The following is a 13,498-nucleotide window of genomic DNA, read 5'->3' as shown; positions in this document are numbered from 1 at the left end:
CTACAACAGTAGCCTGCACAAATTGGTTATTGGGCAAATTAACCAATAACATTAAATGGGCACGAATGCATTTCAAGCCCACTAAATCAAGGAACATCTCTATAATTCTCTATAATTAAAGGTAAAGTAGTAGATAAAACGTTCTTCATTAATGGTGAGGCAATACCAACAGTGTCTGAGAAGCCAGTGAAGAGTCTTGGGCGATGGTACGACGGGGATCTAAAGGACACAGTTCGTGTGGGAGAAGTTAGACAACAAGCAGTGGAAGGGTTGAAGAGCATAGACAGCAGCGCTTTACCAGGTAAACTAAAACTCTGGTGCTTTCAGTTTGGTCTACTGCCAAGGTTGCTGTGGCCACTGACTGTGTACGAGGTTTCTTTGACAACAGTAGAGAAGCTGGAAGCTTTAATCAGTTCATACATCAGGAAATGGTTGGGAGTTCCACGCTGCCTCAGCAGAGTGGGACTTTATGGTAAAGGAATACTGCAGCTACCAGTCTCCACTCTAATCGAGGAGTTTAAGTGCGCCAAGGTCAGACTGGAAATTACATTAGTAGAGTCACGCGACAAATGTGTAAGGGAGGCAGCACCTGTGTTGAAAACTGGAAGAAAGTGGGCGGCAAAGAAAGCTGTGGAGGATGCAAAGGCTGCCCTTCGAACTGGTGATATCATGGGGCAAGTTCAGCATGGAAGAGGGGGTCTTGGTATCAGTTCAGCTCCTCCTACATGGCACAAGGCAGCCCCAGCTCAACGGAGGAAGCTGGTAGTCAACGAGGTACAAAAGCAGGAGGAGAGGATGAGGTGCATAAAGGCCATTTCCCAGGCCAAGCAGGGAGAATGGATGAGATGGGAGAGTGTGGAACAACGCAAGATTGGCTGGCAAGACCTATGGATCAGTTTCCTCATCAGGTCAACATATGATGTTCTCCCATCACCACAGAACCTAAACCTCTGGGTAGGAGAGGATCCCTCTTGTCCTTTGTGTTCTTCACCTGCTACATTAAGGCACATTTTGACAGGATGTAAGGTGGCTCTTAGCCAAGGACGGTTTACTTGGCGTCATGACCAGGTGCTGAGATGTTTGGCCTTAGCATTGGAAGACAAGCGTACCATGACCAATAAGTTGCCACCTGTTCCATCAAAGCATTACACACAAAAGACAACATTCCTCAGCCCAGGAGAGCAACCACCAAGAAAAGGTGTTAAAACCAATCCTCGCCCAGGACAACTGGCAGCTGCTAGAGACTGGAAAATGCTGGCAGATGTTGGTCAATGGCTTATTTTTCCACCTGAGATTGCCACCACTAACCTTTGACCAGATATTGTCTTGTGGTCTGGATCAACACGCCTTGTTCACCTGGTAGAGTTAACAGTGCCATGGGAGGATGCTGTAGATGAGGCGTATCAGAGGAAGAAACTGCGGTATGCTCAACTAGCCACTGAAGCGGAACAGTGAGGATGGAGAGTCCGGGTTTACCCAGTGGAGGTGTGTTGTCGAGGATTTGTGGCAGACTCTACAACCCTGTTTCTCAGAGACGTCGGATTCAGTGGCCAAGTTGCGTCGCACAGTGAACAACTTATCTGAAGCAGCAGAGAGGACCAGCAACTGGCTGTGGTTGAGATGGAAAGATTCTGGCTGGGGATCTCAACCACAATAGAAAGAAAGAAATGCTGATGTACGGGTAAGTAAGCTGGGCTGAGTTGAGTGGGGGACGGAGGGGGGTGATGTTGGGACGCCAGAATCACCGTCGAGCCCTCTTGAGGTGTCGTGAGCTAGTCGACGAAACACCAAGGATGGAAGGTGCCCACTTGAAGACCCCAGAGATGTACTCTACTTAGCTCAATCCAGACGGTTGTCATGCTGATGCGCTGGGGAGACTGCACTGTGGTTGATCCCCGGAGCCAGCATCGCAGCCGTTGTGTGTGCTGATGCGCTAGGGAGGCAATAAGCTGATCCCTGGAGCCAGCATTACACTTCAGCCATCAACACCAGACAGAAGGATATCTATATCATCATATGGAAGGAAGCGCAAATGGATGGAGACACAGATGGATCACATTAGTTTTCTGTAAAGCTACGTCTTAGTTGGTGCTTATCTTGGCAAGCGCCGAGTTCAAATCAGCATGCAGTTTTAACATCTACCCTTGTGTAATGGAAATCTTGTTTATTTAGCAGACGCCTTTATCCAAGGCAACTTACAAAGACTAGGGTGTGTGAACTATGCATCAGCTGCAGAGACACTTACAACTACGTCTCACCCGAAAGACGGAGCACAAGGAGGTTAAGTAACTTGCTCAGGGTCACACAATGAGTCAGTGGCTGAGGTGGGATTTGAACCAGGGACCTTCTGGTTACAAGCCCTTTTCTTTAACCACTGGACCACACAGCCTCGTAAACATATCTTTTACTTTAAAACATGATATCTACACTACAATAAAGAAATGTGTTTGCAAGCCAAGCTTTCACAGAGTACTCCACATCCTTAGATATTTCACCTTGAGTCCTAAATGGTTCCCACTGCTGTAATCCCTATTGACTGACATGCCAGTAACATGCTTTGATCCAGAAGACAAAAAACCTGGAAAGTGGAAGTGTAACACATTTTCTAGCGTAGTACCAAATATCATGCTTTAAAATGAAATGAAATATTCGATGTAGCATGTGTTTCTTTAAAAAGTGCAAATGTCACACCGATGTAGCTAACAGAAATGCAAAGCAGGTAAGGTTCAAGGATTTCACGTTCCACTTTTGAAAGTTCAAGAGGTGCAGCTGTGAGAGCAGCAGCAGCCATGTGCTGCTAGTCAGATATGCAGGCATTTCACACATGAGCTGCATGGGTGTCAAGTAAATGCCCCCAAAGTGATGGCTGAGACAAAACTTCCTTTCGTTCCAGTCTTGCTTATGTCACTAAGTATACATATCAACTAACATCACACAACTGCCAGGGTGTCTTGCAGTGCCTGTGGGTTCTGAACATTATAACACAAATTCCTTTCACATGAAAAATGTGTCAACATCCTTTTTCTCCCTTGGGAATGAAGCTGCTCAATACTCAAGAAGAGTGATATATCTAAAAGGGTCTTGAAAGGTAACTACCACGTTACATATACCTCTGGTTGGAATTTAATAAAAAGGATTCAAGCAAAAGTTCCTTCCAAGCAAAGAAATTAGACAATGGTATAAAGGGATTGAACGGCCTCACTATTGGATTTCAATTGAAACCATGGGCTCATAAAGAAAAGTACATTGATGTACTTTGTCTAAAGGCACACTAGTTATACATAGACAATTAAAAATAAAATCTTGTCTGGCATAAATATGGATCAGTACAAGCAGTAAACATACAATGACAGCTTATATTATAGTATAATTCCAAATAAATCTAGTAATTGTAATAACAGTAGCATTTTTTGCTTTTTTCAGTATAAACAATATATTTTTTAAATAATCGATTTTAAACAATGCATTATATTTTCAATTAAATGAATTAGGAGTAAGGGAAAAAAAAAACTCATTTAACTTTGGAGTGAAGACTTTCAATTGCATATTGGTGGAAAGACCTTGATAAATCTACCCCATGTGTCATGTTATACCTAATAATCCAATGCCGTACTTCAACTGAACGGGAAGGCATCACCAATTCATGATGGTTTCTCTTCCCTGCTACTACTTCATGAGCAACATTTGGCTGGTATTCTGTCACAACTAAAATAGCCCAATTTATATTAGAAGATGAACTAAACAATATTTAGTTCCTTCCCAATATCGCCCCTGGATGTTCTCATATTAAGTACCACATGGAAACACTTTCTTTCTGATCGTGTTTGAATTGATATATGGTACCCCAAGCTATCTAATGATTTTGCAGTATTATTGGCTGCAAGAGCTTAATTGACAAAATCCCGCTTTAAAACATCTCAGTCAAACTTTATTACATCATACAGTACCACAGTCAAGGCTTTGCTTTAATAGAATAAATTACAATGCTTCCAGTTTATATTCTGATATTCAAATAGAAGAATATTTTCCTCCATTATGGTTTGGCAAAGCTAATTTTAGCTAATATAAGACTGGCTTGAACAGGTATTTTCTTTAGAACAAGTGTATACTGAATTGGTGATTAGGTGATGAGATATTGGGACCATACAAGAATAATGCAAGTGTTATAATTATTATTATTATTTATTTCTTAGCAAACGCCCTTATCCAGGGCGACTTACAATCGAAAGCAAATACATTTCAATCGAAAACAAATATGCTACAATGTTATTGTATAGTTGTAACACTTCAAAATAAGTGTTTTTTTATGCCACTGGAATTCAACAGGGCACTATATACACTATTAGTTCATATGCAAGCACATTTTTTATATAACTATCTCAAAAACAATTTTTTTTTTTTTATCTAAAAAAAAGCATCTGGGTAAACAGGATTAAATGTTCCTCATTTTCAGTTGCTGAGGGATTACCTGCAATTACTGTTCTGCACTTTGAAGATCTCCACACGCTGTCAGTAATGTGTTTGCAGTGCTCACAGGGGAGATATTATTGTAGCAAAAAAAATCAAACGCTCTGAAACGTGATTGTAATTCCTTATTCTTTCACAGCAGAGCCTCAGCAAGCATATGCTGTACTAGCAGTGTTTTCACAACCATATAAATAATGTATAGAAGCCATTAAAAATGGATTGGACTTGCACTTTTTTCTAGCTTCTCATTCAGGGCATTACAATTCAAAGGACTAGGAATATGCTGTACTCACAGTACATGTCATACAGAAGGTGGATTTTTGAAGCTGAGCGGCCATTTTGAAAAGAGATTTGAAAAAAAGTTATAAGTGTAAAAAGCTGTCAGGATGTTAACAACGAAAAGAAAAATGACAGGTACGTTATTTAAACAGTTGTAGGACTGTATGTTTCGGAGCCCCGTTACTTACTCTTTAACATAGCCTGTCTTTAATTATCATGAAATGACACCCAAGTCAAGTGGGTTTTTTCAAGAATAATAGCGCTACAACCATACTGTGCTATCTCTGTCTCTATGTAGCCAATATGTTCACATGCCTGTGAAAAGTTTTCTGTACTGTATATCTTACAGTATATGGATAGCAGCTGCAGTTTCTGAGCCTCTTGTAGGATGTCCCTGGGGATTTTACACATTGCAGAGTAGCCTTTTTGTTCTTCTTTTTCATATAGTCCCACATATACTGCATTCTATTGGAATACAAGCAGTCTATCACATTTCTTTCAGCTTTTCCAGATATATGGTGTGGTTGAGATAACCAATGCACCATTGTTGAAAATGTCTGAGCTCATTATCTTGCTCAAACATGAAGCCAGCACCAGTTCATTTCAAACACAAAGGAACAACTGCAGGGTGCTGCAATATTGACTGCTATTTTTTATTTTTATTTTTTTTTGGAAGACAATTGTTCATGAGTTTACCATATTTATAACGACAACATATTTTTAATTAATTTTATCCACCCATAATGTGCAATCAAGCTTAAACTTGGTTTAAAACATAATTAACATATAAATAAGAAACACGTTCAGCCGTTCAGCCCTTTTATCAGTTATCATAATAGTAACCCACACAGATGTTGTCTTGAGAAAATCAAACTTTAAATGTTGGGGAAACAAATTAAGAATGATACTAATTTGATTATTAGTCTCACTTTCAATGCCAGTGTGAGCTTACCCTGTAATAAAAAAAAAAACCCAGCAGACTCACTGCATCTCATTAGCAGACTTCTAATTTTTAAACACAAAGACTTCTAGCTGAAATATTTGTCAGTGAATTATATTTTCTTAATTTAGCCCATCACAACATCATTCAGTATCTAGCACAGGATTAGAAGTTGAGATGAATTATGAAAAAGCCCATGCGAGGAACCTACCTAGAAGCATGTTTTAATGGTCTTTAGTATAAAACATATTGCTATGAACAATTGGAAACCAAAAAACATGAATGATATGTAGGTGACAAAATGATTGACCTTGTGGAAAATGTGGACTTGCCAATTCAGTTACTATAGAACACAATATAAATGCTTATTTAAAAATAAGTAGGATAGCATTTTACTGCAGCATGCAGTAAATTACATGTACACTAATATACCATTATTATTCAGTATGCAGAATATTCTGAATAATCATGTCAATGGTTAAAACTCACAAGCTGATTGGCTAAAAGCCAGTCTGTTATCCCTGATAACCTCCATTGAGACCTCTTCACCAGAAACCAGAAAAAAGAACTATCTAAATAACTACTTTAATCATCAATCGAATAATACAAAACCTGAAATGCATAAAAACAAAGACAGTCGAAATCTACTTAAAAAAAAAAAAAAAAAAAAAAATGAAAAGGCCTGTTATCGCAACAACACCATCCAGTTTAAATGAACCCACGCCATTACTGCCAAAAAATGCTAATTCCCTGAAGTTCCTCTCATATAGGAAGATAGTGAGACTAGGAATATCTATATTTAGAATAAGAAAAATAATGGACTACATTTTTTTCTTAAATGCCTGCTCAGTTCCTCATGTGAGAGTCCTTGGCTTGGCTCGATAAACGCATGTCACCCCATACTGCTGTCATTTCTTTATTATTATTCATTTTTAATGTCATTCTAAACCATTAACACAACAAGACAAAGGAATAATCAAAGAAGGACTTAGAGAGCACAGAATGGATGAAGCTTGAGCCATTAAAATATGATAGAACTGTCATGCATTGGTAACCACAAACTGTATATATCATTTTCTCTAAATTGCATGATATACCTATTTCAGTGGACACAGGAGGGAAGGGAAGCTGTATGTTTTTTTTGGTTTGTTTGTTTGTTTTTTTTGTAAACTTGCAATAATATTGGGATATTTCAAAATGAAATCCCAAATAAATTAAGAATTGCTGTTATAATATCTCATAGTCTCCAGGGATGTTGTTTACAGGTGTAATAAAATGGGGATGGATACCTCTTGTTTACCTTTTTACTGCTCTTTTTGAACCCCTGTACTGTGAATAAAGTAAAATATAGTGCAATACCTGAGGCAAATGAGCAGTGAATAGGAATTGTTTCCCATTAAACAAGTGGTATTCAAAGCAGTGAAAAGGTAATCATTTATTCACCACTACTTTTTTGTAAATTAAAATATAAAACATAAAAAAATACTAATATTTGCCATGGAAACGCAGTGATATTTGTTGGTGGGATATGATGAAACAGTACCCTCTCATCATGTACAATCTCAGAACTAAGAAATATTTCTCATGTAAACTTGCTGTGGGATTAATGTTAATGGATCAATTCAAACACACCAGCTTTGCTTTTTTCCTTAGAACTGCCAGTATCTCCAAATGAAACTTTCTGATACTCCATTGTGTGCACTTTGTCTTCAGGGTGCCATGGGCACCTTTTTTCACATGATTTGGGAATGTCTGGATGTGGCTATATTTTGTCACCTGGGAAAGGGGGGAGGGGGGGGGGAGATGGGGAGGGGGGCATGGAGGGAGAATGGGAATGTTCTTTTGTTATATTTTGATGTATTATGTATATCTAATTTCTCAAATAAAAATTTGATCAGGAAAAATATCAATTTTTGTTCTTAACAATTTTGAGGGTTAATGGCCAACTAACAGTTAGAAGTTATCATTTATAAATGATAAATTCATAATACAAATGTATTGTGTAATAGTAGTACTGTATGATTGTTTTTATTACTAACCCTGTAGTTAAAACCTTTTTTAAATTATAACATCACCACATAAGTCAATAAAGGTTCAAATGCAGCTCTTTTGGCTTCAAGACATCTAAAATTGCAAAATCTAAAATGGGAAGATATGGAAAGTACTACTGTGTTGGTAAGGCATAATAAAACAGAATTAAAAGGTGTTAAGAATAGGAGATTAGGTAGGATGAAATACCAGACGTACAGCACTCAGCTGTTATTTTCCTACCCTGTGAAACTGGACTATTCCTGTTTCCCCACAAACCTGAGCTTCGTTTTTCAAACGCGGTCCAGGAAAGCATTCTCAATGAGCACTGTGCTGTCACAATGATTGCCCTCCCACTGGAGGCAGGTTCACACAGGACTCGGGGAGAACGGTTATCCCCTGTGATCACAGGTTTCTAATTAAACCTGTGCCAAGTTCTGAGCCCTACTGTAGGGGTCAACCATACTTTTAACTGTGCTTATCAGCACAGTGACACAAAGGTATCTTTACAATTCAATCGAATTACATTGACATTCTTCTAAAAATAAAACTTTAAGCGTACACTTACATTAATGTCAATGTGAAGAGTTGGCATTACAGCACACACTGTATTTGCACTTATGTGCAGTGTTCCATTATAGTAGTGGAATCCTCAACAGACCTTTTTAATCCTCTGAACACCAGATTTTTACTGTATGCATTATATTCCCTCCAGAACCTCCACAAAAACATATGTTGTATTTTTTTTTATTATTTTTTTTTTTATTTAGTTGTTGCCAATTATTTTTTTATTATTTTTTCCCAATTTGGAATGGCCATTAGGCTCGGCTCACCTCTACCACCCCGGCGCTGACTCGGGAGGGGCGAAGACGAATACACGCTGTCCTCCGAAGCGTGTGCCATCAGCCGACCGCTTTTTTCACACTGCGGACTCACCATGCAGCCACCCAAGAGCTACAGCGTCGGAGGACAACACAGCTCTCGGGCAGCTTACAGGTAAGCCCGCAGGTGCCCGGCCAGACTACTGGTGTCTCTGGTCTGCGGTGAGCCGAAGACACCCTGGCCGACCTAACCCTCCCTCCCCCGGGCGGCGCTCGGCCAATTGAGCGCCGCCCCCTGGAAATTCCTGTTCTCGGTCGGCAAAGGAATAGCCTAGACTTGAACTCACGACGTCCAGACTATAGGGCACATCCTGCACTCCACACGGAGCGCCTTTACTGGATGCGCCACTCAGGAGCCCCCAAACATATGTTGTATTAACATAAGAAATCACCAACTAGGAACTAATGATAAACTAGCAAATATGGATGTTTGCTACTGTATTAATGCATCAAGACGAATGGCTGAAATGAATTATTTATTTCAAAAACGTCTACATCTCCATCAGTAGAAACTGTTTGAATCTAGTAGTTCTAGTTCTAGGTCAGTTTAGGTCGTATTTGTATTACATTCAGCTAGTTTAACCTGTGTATTTAATATAACTACGTTTCAATGTAAAGCTAATCCACCAATATAGAAAATAAAGAGTAACTTTGATTATTAATATACATTTCATTTATATAAAAGTGTGTTCCTTACCTTAAATTTATCAACTTCAGTCTTTGAGCAAGTAGCATGGTAGGACAGGACCTGTGACAGAATCATAGCTTTAATAAGACTCTTTGCTTTGTAGTTTTATTAGCAGGAAAGACATTAGCAGAAACATGAAATATGGTTAAAAATATCCTGAGGCTGATTCCTGTACTATTGTAATTGCCTGATCAAGATGCAGATGTTGTTTCTCATTCATAATAAAATCTAAGAGAGCTCAGTATTGGAACAGATGCTTAAATAATCACATGCCATAAATCGTCCATAACAAGGTCAACATGAGCCAGATTATGAGAACCTCAAGAAAGTGCATCAGTTTCGTCACGATTTGAAGAACTGTTCTTTTTTTATAATAAATTAATACATTTACAGTGCCCAATTATTATCATAATGTACTGTTACTAGTTAATTAAATATTGTATTAACGTTTAATGAAAATACACAATTACCATGAGTTAAAAATAAAACTCAACATTACATTTAGTAAAGAAGTCTTAAATCTTACTGAGTGATCTTTATTAAAATTTAATATCACCTCCTTTTTGCTCAATTCTGGGGGAGAAAAATGTTCAATCAACAGATCAGTTTCAACAGCTCAATACTTGAAGGCTTCTTTTCACCATCCTTTTCAACTCGATCCAGCAATGCTCGACTGGAATGAGAACTGGACCAAAGAACCATAATATGTCCTTGCATATTACTCAAGGTACTGTATATGAATCAATAAATGCTGTCTGTGGGCACCATGCTATATGATACTCATTGGTGATGTACCAGGCTTGTGACTGAGGAGGCTGAGATGCTGTCATCGCATGTTTAGAGCTGGTGTCCCTTCATGTGCTTTTCTCATATCTTTTACAGCTTATGCATTTCTGATTTAATCAAGTAAACCCATGTTTATTCAGACCTGTCAAGGGCTCTGATCTGCATGCTTCTTCTCCCTGTAATGCTTCCCCTGTACAAAATATTGCTTTTAAAGAAAGAAAATAAATAGCATAAGGAGGACTCCATATAGGTTTGCATTGCTTATGAGTTCTTGAACAGATTCATTTTTCTTCATATTTTTTTGTTATCAATTTGGTGCTGATGAAAGCTGCTAGGTTGACAGTACTGACAACTGAAGGTTCTCCACAGGCGGTACAGCACAGGAGTAATCAACCCTGCACAAGAGGTTGAGAATACAACCTAGTCTCTATAACTGTGAAGTACTTGGCCAAAGTCCATTAGGGTCTGATCTGAGACCGACCCAGAACCCTTGCAAAGGCCTTCAAATAGCTTACCATTTCTACTGAGCTCAGATTAAATCAAACACACAACTATGAGATGAGAGCCTGCATATCCTATTGTTACCCTTACACACTCTTTGTACTATATCAGTGGGTTTCTAATAAAAGAGAAATGTCATGTAAAAATATTTTGTCCTTACATCCAATGCTACTGACTGTTTTGCCCAGGATTTCTTCACTTGATCGTACATTATTGTGTTGTTGATGCCAAGGCCACAGAAGATAACGAATGCCTGTGGGAAGCAGCAAAAGTGTTTTGTTGGGGTCCAGGAATGTGTACTTGTCTGGTCCTTCAGTGCTACAAAACAGGCTGGTTTAACATGCAGGTAATAAATAAAAGCAATAAGTAACACATATACATAAATATTACACTGGGGGACAGCTTTCCTTTGAAAGGATTTGACTATTAGCTATAAACAATTATCTTTACTGTAAGGCCATTTATAGGGGCAGTACATACAATAAAGTTACCAAACCACAAATAAACAAACCAGGGGATTGTATGTTTTTCCTTATTTGTCTTAGAATGGCAGTTAAAAAGTGCTCATAATGATTTGGCGAATACATCATGCCAATAGAATTCTTTACATATTGTTGTACTATTTGTAAATTGCTTCTACTATTAAAGACACAAACGTTTCAACAACCCTCTTTTCTCTAGTGTTATTCTTCTTCTAAGAAAGAATAATATCTATGTATAAACTGTTTACTTTTTGCCAACTGTTATTACCTTAACCAATTGTAACTGTATTACAATATGAAATGGTAACAAAAGGCAGGCTTTGTTAATTTACAATCAATGATAAATCCACAACAGTTGGATATACAGTAGTTGATCAAGCAAAATATGTGTTAATACCCTCTAGTTAGTAAGTAATAAAGCTTAACAATGTTAACAGTTAAGAATGCTATATTAATGCACCATAAACAGCAGTAACGCAAATTTCACGAATAGTAGCATTCGTTTAGCATTAATTTACAATTCTTAAATCAAGTAGTCCCAGTACATTTTTATTCTAGAATCAGCATCAGAATCACAGTGCTAAGCAAAATATGGGGGGAAAAAATACCTCAAAGAGCCGCTGATCAGCATCATCGAAAGGTTTCCCATCAAGTCTGTTTAAAACTTGAGCCACTCCTGTGTTAGGAACAAAATGCATTTCGGGTTATTTAGGAATTTAAATACTAGAATACATGAAGTTTCTATGCTTTATTTATTCATTTCTCTGGTAGCTGTATCTAGATGTATGTACAGTACACATGGGTCAGTCAAATATATTTACTTGTCATTTAAAAAACGGCAAATACAATTCTAACACAAAAGTCTATTTACAAGCACCTAAATCAAATGTCTATATTGTTTATACTGGTAGTTTTGTAACCATAGAGACATTTTAGAGTAAAGAGCTTTGAGAATCGATTCTAGGCCATTGTTTTTGTCAATTTCATTTATTGCTAAAGATACAACAAAACAAAACTATAAACCAAAAATACACACAACAAAAAGAAAACAAAAACAAAAATGAACTGCTACTGAAGACAAGGTAGACAAGGCACGTTGTTGTTTGTGGTTAGTTGCGTTAGGAACTACATGCTTGCTGATCTGCACGAGTCATTCCTGAAAATGGAACCTAATTCTGTTAAAAAATAAAATAAAAAGTCTGCCTTTGCCTGCTCCATTCCAGCACAGTGTATGTGAGTGATGAGTCTGGTTGGGGTTATAAACCCATAACCACTAGAATCAGACAGATAGTTTATCGATTGTATATGTTAAATAAAGCATATTTTCAAAGAGAAAATAAGCACTTATTTTTTTGCATCAGAATAAAAAGCAAATAGCTTAAAATGCCCTTTTCACCTTTTACTCTACTTCTTTTAGCAGTGGTTCAGAGTGGTTCTGAATTCTTCTAGCAGTGGTTCAGAGTGGTTCTGAATTCTTTTTGCAGTGGTTCATAGTGGTTCTGAATTATTCTGCTCCAGTACTGAGTTTTAATATTACTTTCTAGGATTCAACAGAGGCATTGAATGCTGTCTTAAACGAGTTATAGAGAAAGATTACTAACAGAATATTGGCGAAACAGAATTCAAAACCGCTCAGTGTCCTATCAGCTATACTGAATCTAAAGCAAATAGTAAGGGCAAAAAATCTACAATACTGTTTTGCATGTGTATGATTCTCTGTAAAGCCAATTGCCAGTACATTTCCAGTATGCTGATTAATTTATGATGGTGGTATTTGTCTGGTATTTTATTTATTTATTTATTTATAAATTTAGTCATTGCCAGTTATTTGTATTATTTTCTCCCAATTTAGAATGGCCAATTATTTTTTTTAAGCTCAGCTCACCGCTGCCACCCCTGCGCTGACTCGGGAGGGCGAAGACGAACACACACTGTCCTCCGAAGCGTGTGCCGTCAGCCGACCTCTTTTTTTCACACTGCGGACTCACCATGCAGCCACCCTGAAGCTTCAACATGTTTGTTTTGAACACCTAAATTTTCTTTACATTTTAAATTTTTATTTTTAAATGTAACCATTTTGTGCTTGTCTGGCTGCTGTAGTACAATAATATAATTAGAACGACTTTAATTTCTGGCTCTGATAACTTCCACCCAAGCTCTACGGAGTGACAGCTCGTCATGACCTCTACATTGAAGCACTATACAGCTATGGACAAACGTTTTACATCACCCTATATAATTAACCGATGTGCAGAACTTTTGGCCATAGCTGTAGATCAGTTTCAAGGTCACCAGTACATTTATTTTCATATAAGACTAGAAATATTAATTACTTTTATTTGGGTTGTCTTTTTATGCAAAGTTACAAAGTGCTCAAAGAGTTAAGGAGCTGAAAAGTAATTTTAGTTTCCTCACAGACTACCTTCAGTTCATTTGGGAATATCCA

At 37.9% G+C, this 13,498-nt stretch overlaps 1 protein-coding gene across 1 annotated transcript in view; it reads right to left on the bottom strand.

The window, feature by feature from the left end:
- LOC117426638 (dual 3',5'-cyclic-AMP and -GMP phosphodiesterase 11A-like) overlaps positions 1 to 13,498 on the bottom strand; it is a 70,611-nt gene that overhangs the window by 22,019 nt on the left and 35,094 nt on the right. The window contains exons 8-10 of the mRNA XM_034044448.3: positions 11,661 to 11,728; positions 10,731 to 10,823; positions 9,293 to 9,343 (exon numbers count right to left, since the gene is read on the bottom strand). Coding sequence (XP_033900339.2) covers positions 9,293 to 9,343; positions 10,731 to 10,823; positions 11,661 to 11,728 — 212 coding nt within the window. The remainder of the gene's footprint in view (positions 1 to 9,292; positions 9,344 to 10,730; positions 10,824 to 11,660; positions 11,729 to 13,498) is intronic.

This window comes from Acipenser ruthenus, chromosome 11, assembly GCF_902713425.1.
Source record: "Acipenser ruthenus chromosome 11, fAciRut3.2 maternal haplotype, whole genome shotgun sequence".
Taxonomy (NCBI): domain Eukaryota; kingdom Metazoa; phylum Chordata; class Actinopteri; order Acipenseriformes; family Acipenseridae; genus Acipenser; species Acipenser ruthenus.
This window is presented reverse-complemented; position numbering and strand designations above follow the sequence as displayed.